We start from the raw sequence: 16,944 nt of genomic DNA, 5'->3' as shown, positions 1-16,944 counted from the left end.
TCTTCCGGAGCTCCTGAGTTCAATTCCCAGCAACCACACGGTGGCTCAGAACCACGTATAATGAGATCTGGTGCCCTCTTCTGGCCTGCAGGCAGAGTGCTGTATACTTAAATCTTAAATGGCAAAGGTGGCCACCATCGGCTGCCTGGGAGGTGGGGTGGGCAGATAATTCCTGTGATGAGAAGCAGAGTCGCCAACAACCTCGATAATGGGACAGATAACTCAGTAACTCGAAGGTTGAAGAGACAGGGGCAAGCACCGTTATTAAAAGTGAATAGAATCAACCCCTCAAGTTGAACAAATCACTTCAGGTTCCAAAGTTATTCAGGCAGAGAACTGAAGGAAAAGGGAGATAGGGGGAGGGAGGGAGAGGGAGGACGGCATCCTCTGCTCACAGGACATTTTCACTCAACACACACAATCCAGCGACCTGAGGATCTGAAAAAAGCGGCAGCTAGCAAGGCTGTGGGAAGTGAGGCTGTGGGTGGAGGGCCACACAGATGCCACGCAAGCAGTAAAGGCCAGGTTTGCTCCTCACCCTGCAGCTATGGATTGTGCAGAACCTTTAAGAGGTGTGGCCTAATGGGGGAAGGTATGCTAATACTGGGGTGGTGTGTGTGTGTGTGTGTGTGTGTGTGTGTGTGCGCACGCGCACACGCATTGCTCTTCAAGAAAAAGTTGGGACTACAGCCTTCATCTCTCTCTGCTTTCAGGTCTGATGGGGTCAGTGCATCTTCTCCACCAGGCACTCAGCCATAGTGCTGGGCCCTCTGGACTATCAGCCCAAACAAACCTTTCTTCAAATTCATTGATTTATGCCTTGTGTCATGGCAACAGAATCCCCTGATTACACAGTCCCCAATGCTGCAATCTGCAATGAGCACACTGATTTGTTACCATGGGTGTGAGGGACTCTGTTATCCAGGAGACCCTCTCTCAGGGTCTGCTCACACTCTGCTTCCATAGCAAGCCCCACCCGGAGCCCCATCTGTGGCCTCTCAGCTGGGAGGTGGTGGCTGGGCTTGAGGGAGGTTAGTTACCTCAGTAAGCAGGACCCCCTCGTTGTCCTCAGTTTCAGGGCTGAGCCTCTGCAGCTTGGAGCTTCCTGAGGACCATGTCTTAGCCAGGCTGGCCAGGCTGTGGGCCTGGCCTGAGCTCACACTTCCTTGGAGCGCGTGCACCAGGTATTCCTCCACGGGAACCTTTTCTAGGGCACCCCGAGACGGGCAGCTGGACTCCAGGTGTGGACCAGGCAGGGGCTTCTGACTGTCTCCATGGGCCAGTTTGCTTAGGTGCAGTGGGTCAGGCAGAGGCCGCTGGCCGCTGACACCGGCTAGTTTGTCCAGGACGGCAGAGTCCAGCATATAGGGTTTCCAGGGCTCCAGGGGGTAGAATGGGAAAGGATGGGGCATTCTGCTGTAGGGGAAGGGGTGAGTGGGGTGGGGCAGGGGGCCTGCGGCCTGGGGGTGGTGGAGTTTCCACACGTGGTTTAGACATTGCAAGGGGCTGATCAGTTTGTGGAGTTCTGGTCGAGGCAGTACCGGTCGCAGGCCTTCATCTTGTTTCTTAAAGCACAGGTGGCCAAGGCCTGGTGCCCGCAGAGGCTTGGTGAACTGGGAGACATTTCTGGCATAGAGGTTGCCTAGTGGAGACTCATCTTCCTGCAGGAAAAATACAGGCATTACAAGTCCCGGTCCAAACGCCCATGAGCCGGGACCAGGGAAACCGGCAGGATCTCACCTGTACTGGGATGGTACAGCTCTCTTGCTCAGGGGTTCTGGGCAGGGGCTTGGCTAAGGCCACTCCTGCCTGGGCCAGTGACTTCGACCTCTTCTTCCTACGTTTTTTTCGGGCTTTGCCGTGACGTTTCCCCCTCCGGCACACGCGGGCCATTTTGCCTTCAGTTGCGTGGGCCACATTGTTGGGGATTTGATCGAGACTCTCAGACTGGCTGTCAAAAGAGGGGCATAACCACATTCTGAGTGCAAGGGAGTGAGAAGACAGACTCTTAGTACAAAGCCGGCTCTGTCATTGCAGTCACGCATGCTTAATGACAGGGGACGCGTGCGGGGAAGCGCGGCGTCAGGTGAATCTGCCTGTGCATCATAGAGTATACTAGCGCAAACTCGGACAGCTGTATACCAAGAGCTGCTGTGAGCCTATGGGACTGCTATTGTGTATGGCCCACTGTTGACCAAAACACTGGTCTGTTGTACCTCTGTACTTAGTGTGGGCTAGCTCCTACCCACACCGCCCCCGCCCCCTGGAATACCAAGTTTTTTCATTTATGAAAGTATTTATACCACATTGAGGTGGTGATGAGGTCGAAACGGGAGCAGTTCATAAGCCTTAGCACCTGGCTGCTCAGCAGGTTGCCCTAAAAAGTGCTTGTTGCCACGGCCTGGGGTGGACCCTCAGTCCTTCTCCAGGTGCCAGCCCTCTTGCTGTTCTTTGGGTGAACTGACCCAGAGGGGGCTGCTCTTGGGGCAGGCATCTTAGCTCTGACAGGGCAGAGTTTGTTATCTCTCCCCTTAGCTCTTGGATGTATCTAATTGCCATGGGAACATGAGACACTGACAAATAGACTCCCTTTCTGGCTGGTGTAGCTACCAAGGATCTGCCAGGCTCCTACCCATGTCAGGTATTAAGGGAACTTGTTACAGGCAAGGGTCTGAAGGAGGTGCTGTGAAAACAGCCATCGGCTCTGATCACAGCCACAGCCCTTCCTGGGATGCTGGGAGCCTGCAGACTTCTCTCCAGCAGCCAAAAGACTTCATCCTCAGGGTCAAAGATGCCTGAAACTACACAAGGAATTGCCTAGACCCTAAGGAGGACAGCAGCTCCCATCCTGACCCCTAGGGGTGTCTTCCCTAAAGGATGGTGAAAGTAGCCCCTCCCGACTGTGCTCATGGCTATATACCAGTTCAGAGTCACTGCTGTTCCCAGGAGGGGAAAGCAGTGGTGTCTCAAGGACTCAGGGTAGAGTAAAAATAAAATGTCAAGTTTGACGGAGCCAGGGGCAGCTTCTGAAACGCTGACTTGGCTGCGAGCGGCTGGGCCAGGAAAGCTGGGTGGCTGCCAGGAGCAGAGCCCAGGTGCAGAAGCAGGGGGCCAGAGGCCTGGTGGGCGTGGCGTGGGCAGGCAGCTGGCCAGTGGGCGTGGCCTGGGCTCCCTCCTTCCCAGCTCCAGTTGGCTTCCTTACCTGTACTGCTGTGACCCGGCGATGAAAATGCGCTCTGAGAAGGTGGGGCTGAACTCTTGGCTATTCTCACCTGTGATCCAGGGAAAAGGGTCAGATTAGCGGGGATAGGAACAAAGACAAAGCATTTAGGAGAGAGCGTTTTACAGACGGGGCCCCAGTGGCCACTTCCTTTACCTGTCATATTCCTCTGTCTGGTGGCTCATCTCCCCGCCACAATCTTCTCTCACTGTCTGGGCTACCCTGTGCCCCAGCTTACCGGTGAAGCCTCCTAGAACATCCCACATGCCACAGGGCACACAGTTGCCCCCTTGATAAACAAGCTGGCACGTATTTCTGTTTACACGCATGTGTCTGTATGTGCACTCAGCTCATTTGAGCTCATTTTCAGTGTTCTTTCCTCGTTAGGAAAAGCCTCAGGAAGTGAGACAGAGGTTGCATATACATGGAGAGAGATGCCAGGTTCTCTGGGTTCTAGCCCAAGACACCTGGACTGGAAAATGGTACTGATAGAGGGAAGGGGGCTCTGGTGCTACCAAGCCCTCCCCCTCCCAGGAGTTCTTGTTTCCCAGGCAGCCATCAATATCTACCATCTGGAGGCAACAGGAGTAGAAGTGGAGAAAGCCAGGCTCGGCCTCCTGCTGAGGCTAGCAGCTCAGAGACTGGCACAGCAGGCGTAAGAACAGGGTAAGGGTCTGTAGGCCAGAGGAGCTTTCTAGGAGACTTGGCCTTTCCTGACTGAGCCTCTCCGCAGGCTACCGTTCAATGCTCAGTGGAAGGTTAAGGGCCAGCTTGATGGTCCTGTAGAGTCCTTAAGCAATCCTGACTCTTGGCTGCTCCCTGTTTGGGTCACAGTGGCACAGCCTCTATTTGCTATGGTCTCCATGATCCACCTTAGCATATTTACAGCTCCTAAATACACAGTCTGGGCTAGACCCTCAATTGTGTCTGGAGAGATGCTTCTAGAACAGTCACTCTGACCTTGCTCTCCATGGGGATTCCCAGGCTGGCCTCTTGTGCCCAGCCACCCATCTGTGAGCCCACTTATTTGCCACTGTATCCATAGCAACCCCAGGTCCTTACATTCAGCCTGGGCGATGATGGAGATGGCCGGTGGTCCGCCCTCGGAGCCGTCCTTAGCTGTGCCTTTGGTGATCACGTCGTTCAGGATCTCCCACTTCCCACAGAACACGGGGCTCTTCTCCACCGCCTCAAGCTTGAAGATGCAGCTCTGCTTCTTCCCTAGTGACTGTGTCTTCTCCTTGGCTTTGGCAAGCTCCTTCTGCTGCCCGACTGCTGACCCAGGAGTGCCCGGGCAGGCCACTTCCATCACGGCCATCTCCCAGGCTCGTGCTCACCTTGACGGGCCAAACACAGACTTGGTCAAGTCCCAGGCCCTATGTAGTCAGCATAGATTAAGCATGCTTGGAGGGGAAATGAGTGCGTGTGTGTGTGTGTGTGTGGTGTGTATGGGGGTCACGTGAGAGGTTCTTGGCTCTTTCTGTCAAGTGTTCTCATCCTCTAGACACCCTGAGTGGTAGGGAAGCCAACCTTGAAACATTTATTACAAACATTCCATTTGTGGGAGCCTTGGTCTACTGGCACTGTAGTATAAATGGATACCTCTAGGGGCTGGAGAGATGGTTCAGTGATTAAAAGCACTGCTACTTCCCCAGAGGACCCAGGTTCAATTCCCAGAACCCACATGGTGGCTCACAATTGTCTATAACTCCAGTTCCAGGGGACTCTTACACATACATACATGAAGGCAAAACACCAGTGCACATAAAATAAGTCATTTTTTAAAAGAAAGGATTCCTCTGCTGGGCTTTCAGAGAGACGGGAGTTATTTTCTTCAGAGTGTAGCCACTGGTAAATTGCCCGTGCTCCAGTAAATAACCTTACACCCATACTCATGCAAATGACCCTAGTTAAACTCAATGTAATACACGCACACACGTGTGCACACACACTGACAGGCAAGTAGGAAGGGTGTGGGGAGGGGAGTGAGAGGGAGATATGAGGAAACAGACGGCTCAGCAGTTAGGGCACTGGCTGCTTATGCAGAGGGCATGGATTTGGTCCCTTGTACCCACGCAGTGGCTCACAGCCATCTATAACTCCAGTTCCAGAGATCCAGTGCCCTTTTCTGCCCTCCATGGGTACTGCACACATGTGTTGCACATCATATATAAAGGTAAACCATTTTAAACAATTTTAAATAATTTAAATTACACATTTTAAATAATTTTAAATTATTATTATATGTTTTTTGGCTTTCTGAGATAGGCATATCCCTGGCTGTTTTGGATCTCAGTCTGTAGACCAGTCTAGCTTCAAACTCAAAGATCTGCCTATTTCTGCTTTCTGAGTGCTGGGATCAAAGGTGTGTGCTACCACCACCTGGCCTAAAAATAAATAACTTTAAAAAAGAAGTTAATGGAGTATTATAAAAGTAAATTATACACATATACAAAAATCAAAGAGCAAATAAAAATGTTTTAAAGAAGAGTCAGTCTTTCCTTCCCCTGCAGACAGCAGCAACATGGAACTGGACTTTTCTTGTCCCTACAATGACTAAACCTCTTCCTGTTGTGTGGAAAACTTCATTTCCCTGGGACAGGGAGGTAAATCTCATCCCCCAGAAACGTCACCTCACAGACCCCAAGGACACCCTGCCTTCACAGAGAGCAAGCACATCTACACTGTCCATGGTGGCTTTTCTCCAAAGGAGAAAATCAAGGTTTAGTTTTGTTCTTAGCAGGAATAATATATGCACAGTTATGTCATGATGGGAATACATTTTGCAAATGTGTTGCCAGAAGATTTTAGCATTGTGTGAGTATCACAGAGTGCATTACGACATCATGGGGAGGGGAGTCTTATGGGACCAGGGGTACATGCAGTCCATTGTTGGTTGACACCCTGTCATGAAATGCATGGCTTGATAGGAATATGTGTGTAGGGAAATGTCACAAAGCCTACCATTCAGCCTAACAATGGGCTGAACACTTGGCTCCTTTCCCATGATGCAACTGTCTGTGGCTCTCTAGAAAATGGCTTCCTCCTCAGATGTCCAAAACTAATTTGCTGAAAACTTCTAGGAGACATTTTCCTTTTAGACGATGGTAGGAGGAGCGTTCATGCTGGAGGTTTAATACCAGCCAGTACCCTGCCACAAACATGAAATCCCACCTTTCTCTGGGTTCCACATGGACCATGCTGAGCCTTCCCAGGAAGCTGAACAGAGTGCAGCCATAAACTGCCGGATAGCATGCCCATAACAGAGACGTTAAAGCCATTTTGAAAAGAACAGGGGCAATCCCTGCCCATCAATATTGAAGAGTTTTCTTTTTTGTTTTTTCCAGGACTACTTTCTCTGTGGTCCTGGCTGTCCTGGAGCTCACTCTCTAGACCAGGCTGGGCTCAAACTGAGAGATCAGCCTCCTGCCTCCTGAGTGCTGGAATTGGAAATGTGTCACCATGCCTAGCTTGTTAAAGACAGGAATGTTTCTGTTCTTGTGTGATGCTAGGGATTGAGCCAAGGAACCTCCAGCATATTAGATGTGCACTCTACCACTGAATTACACCCTCAGTCAAAACAAGACCTAAAAAAAAAATACGTTCATTGGTGTTTTGCCTGCACATATCTCTGTGTACCACATGCGTGCCTGGTACTCTCAGAGGCTAGGAAAGGATGTCTGAGTCCTTGGAATTGGATTTATAGACAGTTGTGAAGCTACCATATGGTACAGTTCCTCTGGGAGAGTAGCAATTACACAGGGACATTAAGCCATCACTCTGGTCCAAAGACTGGCACTTACTGAAGAACGGGGTATGACTTGCTTCAGACAAAGCCTGAGAAGGTGCCACATGCAGACAGGTCTGTAAGAATTGCTCTGGGGTGGCAGGCTGATCTCTCCCAGATGCTGTCTTCCCAGCTGTACGCCATTACGCTCAGCTCATACTTATTTGCTCTTGGGGCAGAAATGCAGACCAAATGAAGCCAGTGCTCTATGGGCCCTGGCCTTTTGCCCAACCATGCCTGGAAGTTAATGAGATAGTGGTGATCCGAGGGATACTTGGCTCAAGCTTCTTCCCAAAGCCGCCTCACTCTCCTTCCATCCCCATGGCTACTGAAGCATAGCCGGCTCAACCTAGAGGGGACTGCCTGATTCTGGAGGCTACAAAAGACAATCGGAGGGGTCTGCAACCGTATAGGAGGAACAACAATATGAACTAACCAGTACCCACCAGAGCTGTGTCTCTAGTTGCATACGTAGCAGAGGATGGCCTGGTCAGCCATCAATGGGAGGAGGGGACCTTGGTTTTGCGAAGATCCTATGCCCCAGTACAGGGGAATGCCAGGGCCAGGAAGCAGGAGTGGGTGGGTTGGGGAGGGGGGCAGGGTATAAGGGGCTTTGGAGATATCATTTGAAATGTAAACAAAGAAAATATCTAAAAAAAAAAAAGACAATCTGTCACTTGGTCACTCTAAGAAGTCTATGGGGGAATTCTGACTTCCAAATAGCCAAATGGGCAAAAACCTCCAGGTAGGCTATTGTAATTTTTCTTTTTCATTTCTCTACCCTCCTCCCTGAATCCCACAACGTGCTGAATATTGACTTAAAGCCTACAAGAAAACCGACCTTTCTTAGCTTTAAAAAAACAAAAACCAGGGAAAATTAAATTTAAAAACCAACCAGAAAAATCCCCCAAATCTAACAGAAGTTGCTGTATGATTAAAGGGACCCCAGGGCTACTTCAATCTTCTCATTTTCTTGTGAGAAACCTGAAGCCTACCCAAGTGGGTCCCTGCTCAAAGTCGCTCCGCCCATGTGAATCAGAGCAGAGGCAGGCAGAGGACCCGGGCTCTTCAGTCTGGACCCACACGCAAGTTTCCCAGGTCACAGGCGAACGTGAAACGAAAGTTGTGGTCCTCTGTGGTCAGAGGACTTCTAAGAGCAGAGGGGTACCCTATGTATCTTAGTATAGAGAACAGCAAGGCAAACTCAACACCGTTCTTGTTGGTCAAACACGGGCTAAACAAGGGCACTGAACAATCAAAGGCACACTTCTAGACCTTGGGACAGGACAAGCCTGAGCACCAGAGATAAAGAACTGCGCTGATGAGCGAGGAAGATGGGTGGAGCTGCACCCTGCTCAGATAGCCTGCCCCTACCTACTGTTTAAAGTTCACCCTGGGCTATAGCTCCATTAAGATGGTGGCTAGCCAGGCAGCAGGCCAGGGGCCCTGTTGCTCCCACCCCCATGCACACACGACAAACACAAGCTGCTTCCTCTGGGGAGAACTTGAGGTTGAAGCCTCCTGTGTACTCCACAGTGACTCATGCCCAGCCTGGCAGCCAGGACAACAAGGAGGACCTACTGAGAAGCTGACCCAGCAGATGGCAGCTGGACCCAAGAGTGGCTGACCCTCACTCTCCCCGAGGCAGACAGTTCCAGCACGCAGCAGCAAAGCTTCTCTTGCAGCTGGCTTCCCATGCCACATAATCGTGACTCAGCCCCTCTCTGACAGTTTCCAGGTTCGCTGGCCTAATGGCAGCTCTCCCACAAATATAGACAGGCCTGCTTCCTCTCTCCCTCTCTCCTTCTAAGTGGGTCTGGCCCAAAACTCATTTCAGTCCCAATTCCAGGACTGGTAGCTAGGTGTTCTTCCCAGCACCCTGGGCTTTGGGTACAGGCTCATCCCCATCTCCCAGGCCTGAAACTTGTCCTTTCTGTCTCCCCTGCAGTCCCTGGAGAGTTGGGACAAAATGAGGTCAAGGCTGTACAGCATCACTCAACCCAGCACCCTCCTCAGCTCCACCTCAGCCTCCAGTGCACGAAGGCGCCTGCTGTCTTCACTGTATGGAAGCCAAGGATGACAGAAACGGCAAGAGCCACACCCAGAGCCCACACAAAGAAAAGGCAGAGGTTCACACAGCACCCTTTCAGGCCTGATGCATACACCTAACCTGATGCCCTCTTGCTGTGCCCATTGGGTCTGCAGGAGTCTAGGTGCAGAAGTGACTGGGTGCTACTAGATCAACCATAAGCAGTTCTTGGAGTGTACCTGGGCTGGTCCAAGGCCCTGGCACATACGTAGCAGAGGGCTGCCTTGTCTGGCCTCAGTGAAAGAGGATGCACTTAATCCTGCAGAGACTTGATGAAACAGAGTAGGGGGATATGGGGGAGGGGACTGCCCTCTCTCAGAGGCGAAGGGGAGGGGAGACTGGGAAGCGGGGGCAGCATTCAGGTTGTAAATAATTATATATATATATATATATATATATATGTGTGTGTGTATATATATATATATATTTCCATGATTAAAAAAAAAAAGAACAGTTCTTGGTTTGGGCTCAAGGAGGTCTGGGAGCCACAAGAGCAAGACACAGTTTGTATTTTTCCAGGGAAAGGGTCATGGTGCTCAGCCAGCTGCCCAAGTGTATACCGGGCACACTTGGAGGGTGTTGCTCCAGCGTGCCAGGGCAGGGCCAGGGCTCCATGCTTGAGCCCTACCTCTGCATCCCTTCCACAGTGAGCTTTCCCATGCAGGAGTTGGTTACAGCCCCAGATGACTTCTTACAAAGCACTTCTGCTAGATCCACTCAAGAGTAACCGGGCTACAGGCCAAGAATCTGCTTTTCTCTTAGTGCGGGGACTGAAACCAGGGCTTCACACGGATCAGGCAAGCGCTCTCTCTCTCTGAGGCACATTACATTCCCAGACCTTTTCAGGAAAACATTTTTTATTTTTGAGGTGGCAGGGGGTGGGGACTGCCAAGCCTGAGAACTTGAGTTTGACCCCTGGAACCCACAGAGTAGAGAAAGAGAATCAATTGCTCCAAGTTACCCTCTGACCTCAGCATCTGCACCATGTTGTGTGTGCATGCACACGCTATGTGGCAAGAAATCATTTTACTTTAAGATATGGTTGAGGGTCTTGACTCTCGGAAGTCTGCCTTCCTGTCTTCGCCCCCTGCACAGCAGCAACCATGTGCCATCCACGTATGGCTACAAATCTGAACCTTTAAAAAGTAATGAATTAATTTTATCTGCACGCACATCGGGGATCTGTGGTGGTCAGAAAAGGCGGTGGGATCTGCTGGTGCTGGAGTTACAGGACAGTTGTGAGTCCCCTCACCCGGGAGCAGAGAACCAAACTCAGGTCCTTTGAGAGACCAGCAAATGCCCTCTACTGCTGAGCCGTCCCTCCTGTCCCAGGACCTGTCCTACTTTTATTTCTTATGCTTGGGTGCTTTGCTTCCACATATGTCTGAGCACCGTGTCTGGTGCCTGTGGAGGCCTGAGGAGGACATCCGATTCCCTGGAACCAGAGTTACAGATGGTTGTGAGCGAGCATCTGGGACTGGACATCAAATCTGCGTTCTCTAGAAGAGCAGCCTGTGCTCTTTAGCCATGAAACCATTTCTAGCCTCTTAGAATCTGTATTCTGACAAAGCTTTTGGGGTCAGGTCTGCCATTTGACCCCTCTCTATATTACTAATAGCCAGCAGTACATTTAATTACAATGTAATGAGATGTAGATTCAGTTCCTCTGGTACACACTGGAGAACGCAGATGGAAAGCAAGATTCTAGGACAGAAATAAGATTTAGGCTAAATGAGTCTGTGATTCGCTGAAAGGTACCACAGTAACACTTTAAATGTTGGCCTTTGGAGAAAATAACCTTTGTAAAATATATCATATTTCACTTCCCCCTTTTAGTAAGTACACTTACCCTGAGAACGCCAGGGTGGGAACCAGAAGCTATGGCTTCTAGCTTTATTAAAAAAAATGGGGGGGGGGGTATTTTTGTCAAATGAAATCGTACTCATCACCTTATGAAAGCGAGTAGCATGAAACCTCGTGTAACTCCTGCCAGAAACAGCTGCCCTGGCGAATGGAGGTGGATAGGACGCCCCACCCACTCTGGCCTTCCTTCCCTCAAGCCAGGACCTCTGCAGAAACCCCAGGTCACCATGGAAAGAGTTAGGTAACCTCTGAGGTTCTCCTGAGCTCCCAGAACACACCAGGTCAGGATTAATTAAGGGCCAGGCGACTCCAATGCAGAGCAATAGCCTCCAGTATTTACATAGCACCTAGCATTATTTAACCTCTTCAGTTGTGAAAAATAAGAAGTCCCCAGCATGCCTAAAAGGTTACCCAGCTGGAGGTGTTGGTGATCTTGGCCCCTGCCTCAGGAACCTTGTGTTTTCTGACTTCTCTCTGGAAGTCAGAGTCCCCACTTCTTCTGAGTAGAGAGAGGTGGAGAGCACCCTGCTGGAGCTAGTCTAGCTGACAGAAGATGCCAAATCCATTTTTGTCCCGTTGTGCTTTAGCAGGCTGTGAGTAAAGCCGGGACCCTCTTGTGTTTCTGCTTCGTGTAAACAAGGTGTCCACAGCCTCACCTAAGGCATTCCATATTCCCTTCACCCTCCTCAAAAGAGAAATCAAACATTCTTTCAGGCCATCTCAAAAATGTCCACAGAAGGGCCAGAGCAAAGCCCTCTCAAACCATTTCATCTGGAAATGAGAACTCATCCTCTGAATGCCCAGAGGGATAAATAGCAGAAGCAGGGTGCCTCGACTTCCTTAATAAGATACTGGTTGAAACCAGTGTCGTCCTGATGCTTCCTCTTTTCTGCTTATGGCTGGCCTAGCCACCAGGCCACCCTGGCTAAGCTTCAGCCTAACAGAAAGGAGGGACTGCAGAGCCAGGGAGAACCTAGGACAAGTGCCTGCGAGAGCGAGCTGCCCTTGCAAATGGCTCTTCAGCCAGTTGTGCCCCACACCTGCTCTGTCCTGGCTCCCCTTTCTGCCCTGTTTGCCCCTCTGCCTTCCCTGGCAGCCAGCTAGCCAGAATGGTCCCTTTACCCTGTGGAGCTGGGTGGCCATGGGCAAGCCTGAGTCTCCTTTACTCGCCCTGCTCCTCTCTCTTTTGTACAGAGTGCTTATCCTGATCTGCCCTACCCTTCCTCCAGGGAAGCCACTTACATTGGCCTCCTGCATTCATTTGGCAACTGTCCACTCCGAATAAGGGGATACAGTAGTCGCTCACACCAGTCTGGGCATGGTGCTAGGTGCTTTTTCTGTATTGTAGATGCACCTGACGGTTACTGCGAGGTTACTGTCCTTATTCCCATTTGACAGTTGAAGAAACAAAGGCTGAGAGATAAGTCAGCTGCTGGAGCAAATGAGACTCAACAGAGACAACTAGAGAACCTGATGTGGGCCTAGAACTCAGACGACAATATTCTTGGTCCGTGCCCCTGGCACTCAAGGATCGGCAGATCTTGTTGAATCCAGGAACTGAGCCGTATTAACTAGCTACAAGACTGGTCCTATTTCTATTTGAATTTGGTAGCATTTCTTAGTCCTTGTAGGCAGGAAGCCTAAGAATTAAGAATGGGGGGAAGGAGGGTCCCCAGTCTGTCAGTAAGTGCTGAATCATCAAGAAACAAGTCAGACTTCTAATCCAGTAGCAATGCCACCTGCTGCTGGTGGTATGATTTTTATTATGAAGCTAATGAGTTTTAATAGGCCCCTTCATTTTCCTTTTAAAGATGCTTAACAATCTCTACATGACATATACACATATACAAGAACCTCAGGTAACAGGCACTATCTTTACTAAAAGAACCATTATAGGATATGCTTTGGAAAGGAGGGAAATTAAACCAGAAAAAGGGATGTGGAATGTAAGAAATAATAATAGGCACAGGAATTGGTGTAATATGTTGGTCAACTTAATTAACAATTGAGTGTAAAAAAATAATCAGCCCAAGGGGCTGGAGAGGCAGCTCAGGTTCAAAGCACTGGCTGCTCGTCCAGAGGACCCGGGTTCAGGTCCCAGCGCCACACAGAGCATCACTAGCATCTGTAATGCCAGTTCCAAGGGCTGCCGCTTTCTCATCTCAGCTCTGGAGGCACTAAGAACAGACCTAGTGCACAGACACACACAGGCAAAACACACACATGAAATAAAAGAACAAAATGTAAAGAAGAAGAAGGAAAAAATCCTGTATTTTGGGAGAAATTTACATGTGAAAATATGCAAATTTCTTTGAAAAACTATGGTTATGTATGCACATTAAAGTTTAAGAAAAACTTCCAGCTGGAGAGATGGCTCAGCAGTTAAGAGCACTGACTGCTCTTCCAGAGGTCCTGAGTTCAATTCCCAGCAATCACATGGTGGCTCACAACCATCTGTAATGGGATCCGATGCCCTCTTCTGGTGTGTCTGAAGACAGCATACATTAAATAAATAAGTAAATAAATATTAAGGAGGAAGAGGAGGAGGAGGAAGAAAGAAGTAGGAGAAGAAAAGAAGAGGAAGAGGAGGAGGAGGAGGAAGAAAAGGAGGAAGAGGAGGAGGAGGAGGTAGTGGCAGTGGCGGTGGCAGTGGCAGGAGTGGTAGTAGTTGTTCCATGAGAACAGAGACACCAGCCAAGGTGGTGGTGGCGCACACCTTTAGTCCCAGCACTTGGAGGGCAGAGGCAGGTGGATTTCTGAGTTTGGGGCCAGCCTAATCTACAGAGTGAGTTCCAGGACAGCCAGAACTACACTGAGAAACCCTGTCTAGAAAAACCAAAAAGAGAGAGAGGGAGATACCATCAGAGGTTCCAAACTTAAAGGCGAAAAACTTTACCACTGCAACAGGAAGCAAGGGAAGGGAGGAAAAAAGAAGCAAGGATATTAAAATATAAGATAATAATGCAAGTTAAGATGGCAGAAGTAAAAATATTAATGTATTAATATAAAGTGTGAATATAAAGTAAAATGTTAATGTATTATTAATTATAATTAATTACACATAAACATATTTTTAAAACAGACAAGCTGTTTTTAGTTTATCTGTATTCAGCATATGTGGGTGCATGTGCATGTGTGTGTGCACCTGTGTGCTTGGTCTCCAAAATACATACAAAAAATACACACATACATACATACATACACACATACATATATACCAATCTCAAAACAAAACAATGCCCCCCAAACCAAAAACAACCAACCAAACCAACCAACCAAACAAACAAGCAAAATCCCCAAACTATGTGGTTCCCATATCAGCAGATAAAGAACTCAGAGCACACATGCAGGACAGTCACTCATAGGCCCCAATAAAGAATCTTGGAGCCAGAGACTGGAGGCACAGGGGACTTCTGGTGAACAAGGTTCCTATGTCAATAAGTCCTGTCCTGTAGAGCCATGAAGGCACTGGGCACACACAGTAAGTCTGCCAGGTGCAGGCCCTGCCCTGGATGCTGGGCTGACACTGAAGAAGATGACACTAGTCACATAGTGTGACTGGCAGTTGGAAAAGCATGTATAATATTGGAGACCAAAGGCAGAGACAAGCAGAGGGGATCTGGTGGGGCGTGTGGGGAAAGCCAGTGCAGCCTTGGCAGTTAGGTGAGCTGCCTACAGTTGATGGCTGGGCTGAGCCTCAAGGGTGAACAAGAGTTGCTCAAGAGAGAGGAGAGGTGAGGGCTTGAGGAGGTGCCAGCTGATAAGACACTGGCTGCATGTGCCCGAGGGAGAACTTGAGTGTGAGCCCAGGCAGCCTAGCCCCACCAGGTGAAGGAGCTAGCCACCAAGCCAGATGGTGGAAGGAAAATGACTTCAGGTTGACTTCTGACCTTCACACCCACTCTGTGGCCTCGCCACACCCACACTCATGCAAAGTAGATGAGTAAATAAAAACACAATACAAAATAATAAACGGGGGTGACTCCCGAGGAACAGCAGTACCAGACCTCAGGCCTCAGGTCTCTACACAGACATGCACCTACATCACCAACGCTACCTGCACGTGCAGGAGCACACGCGTGTGCACACACTCAGAGCTGGTGTTCCAGGTGAGGTGGAGACCAAGAAGATGCAAACCAGAACGGAGACTCTCCGTAGGAATCGCAAACTTCTTAAGTAGCTGGTGGCTGAGCTGTGGCAGCTGCAGCATCATCCTGAGAAGTTGGTCCTCTTAAACCCCAGGGCTCAATTCTCAGGAGAGTGAGGATCAGATAAATCTCAGCGCCCTCTCATTCCTGGGAACAGGGTTCTATCCGAGGACTCTGTGTGGGAGGAGCAGACCTCTATTGTGGTACAACGACAGGGCTCTGGCAGGCTTGCTAGATTTTTTTTTTCCTCAAAGGATATGGGGGTGGGAGGAGCAGGTGATCACTGACAAGAAGGAGGGAGCACGCCAGAGGCTGTGAAGCGCCTCCTTGGCCAGCTTGAAGCGCGCTCCCTGGAGGGAGATGTCTCCTGTGTACTTCCCACTAATGAGGGTATGAAATGTGAAGGCTCATTAATCATTAAATTCTTACAGATCAATTATATGAAAAAGGAACCTCACATGCCCACACTCACATGCCTACAACTATTCAGCCTTACGGACAACTCCACAAAGTCAGTGGCTGGGTTAAGAAGTGTGTAGGATAAAGTTTACGGTAGCCCTCCAGTCCCCACCACACATCTGGCAGCCCTGGTTGGCCAGGGCCTGAGGTGACACTGACTGATACCCTCCAGGATAATCACCCACATCTATTCCATGAGAGTAGGTCTCGGCCACTTCCATCCTCTCCCTAACCTCCGCCCATCCCATCTGGGCTGAGCTCATCGTAAAACACCATGTCCTCTAGACAACCTCAGGTGCAAAGAAATCTGTTGGCTCTGCAGTGCTTATGGGTCCAGTCCCAAGTCTGTGGTCTATACTCTCTGTGACCACGGTTTCCCTAAACACTGGGGCGTGGCTCTGGCTGCTCAGATCTCTCCACAATCTTCTAGCTACTTAACTCTACGGGTCTCCCAGTGGGCTCTCTTCCTGTGTGGCCACCTGGTACTTCCTGCTTATCCTATAGAGAGGAAGCTCAGGCCTTCCACTTCCAGGAAGCCGCTCTGACAACCCACAGCATCTCATCTTCTTTCCTCTCCTTACTCTGACCCTCATTCACTTTCACTCATCCAATGTAGTCGACACAGGCTGAAAACCCGGGCAGTAGCACATTATACAAGACAGTAGCCACGTTCTACACTGACATCACTTAGAATTAATCTTGGTATGAAACAAACAGGAACATAGAAAGAGATACACAATTGAAGATGGTCAGGATGTTTCTATAGTAATAAAAATCCAGAAAATAGCCGGGTGTGGTGGTGCACGCCTTTAATCCCAGTACTTGGGAGGCAGAGGCAGGTGGATTTCTGAGTTCGAGGCCATCCTGGTCTACAGAGTGAGTTCCAGGACAGCCAGGGCTACACAAAGAAACCCTGTCTCAAAAAACCAAAAAACAAAAATACAAAAAAAACCTAAAAACAAACCAAAACCCAGAAAAACATAATTATGGGGAAATTAGTTATGAAATTACAGCACATCCATTAAAATGTTTATTAGGATGTTAACAATAGCCGGGCAGTGGTGGCACACGCCATTAATCCCAGCACTTGGGAGGTAGAAGCAGGCGGATTTCTGAGTTCGAGGCCAGCCTGGTCTACAGAGTGAGTTCCAGGACAGCCAAGGGTACACGAAAAACCCTGACTCAAAAAACAAACAAACAAACAATGTTAACAATACAAATATTATTAGAGACAATGTTAAAAAGGGATATAGAATTATAAATAGGTGCAGGAGATGGGTCAGTGGTTAAGGGCATTTACTGCTGAATCCTCCAGAGGACTCAGGTTCATCAATGTCTGTAGCTCCAATTCCAGAAGATCCAACATCCTCACACAGAC

The 16,944-nt window shown here is 49.4% G+C and overlaps 1 protein-coding gene across 2 annotated transcripts in view; it reads right to left on the bottom strand.

Annotated features, from left to right (window-relative positions):
• Map3k14 (mitogen-activated protein kinase kinase kinase 14) overlaps positions 1-16,944 on the bottom strand; it is a 48,225-nt gene that overhangs the window by 18,151 nt on the left and 13,130 nt on the right. The window contains exons 2-6 of one of the 2 annotated variants that reach the window (XM_029484102.1): positions 7,024-7,244; positions 4,283-4,557; positions 3,203-3,272; positions 1,741-1,951; positions 1,041-1,661 (exon numbers count right to left, since the gene is read on the bottom strand). In XM_029484102.1, the coding sequence (XP_029339962.1) occupies positions 1,041-1,661; positions 1,741-1,951; positions 3,203-3,272; positions 4,283-4,538 (1,158 nt within the window). In that variant the 5' untranslated portion in view covers positions 4,539-4,557; positions 7,024-7,244. The remainder of the gene's footprint in view (positions 1-1,040; positions 1,662-1,740; positions 1,952-3,202; positions 3,273-4,282; positions 4,558-7,023; positions 7,245-16,944) is intronic. The other variant, XM_021176553.3, reaches the window with a different exon arrangement.

Source organism: Mus caroli, unplaced genomic scaffold (genome assembly GCF_978045245.1).
Source record: "Mus caroli unplaced genomic scaffold, Mus_caroli_1 scaffold_13, whole genome shotgun sequence".
Lineage (NCBI taxonomy): Eukaryota > Metazoa > Chordata > Mammalia > Rodentia > Muridae > Mus > Mus caroli.
This window is presented reverse-complemented; position numbering and strand designations above follow the sequence as displayed.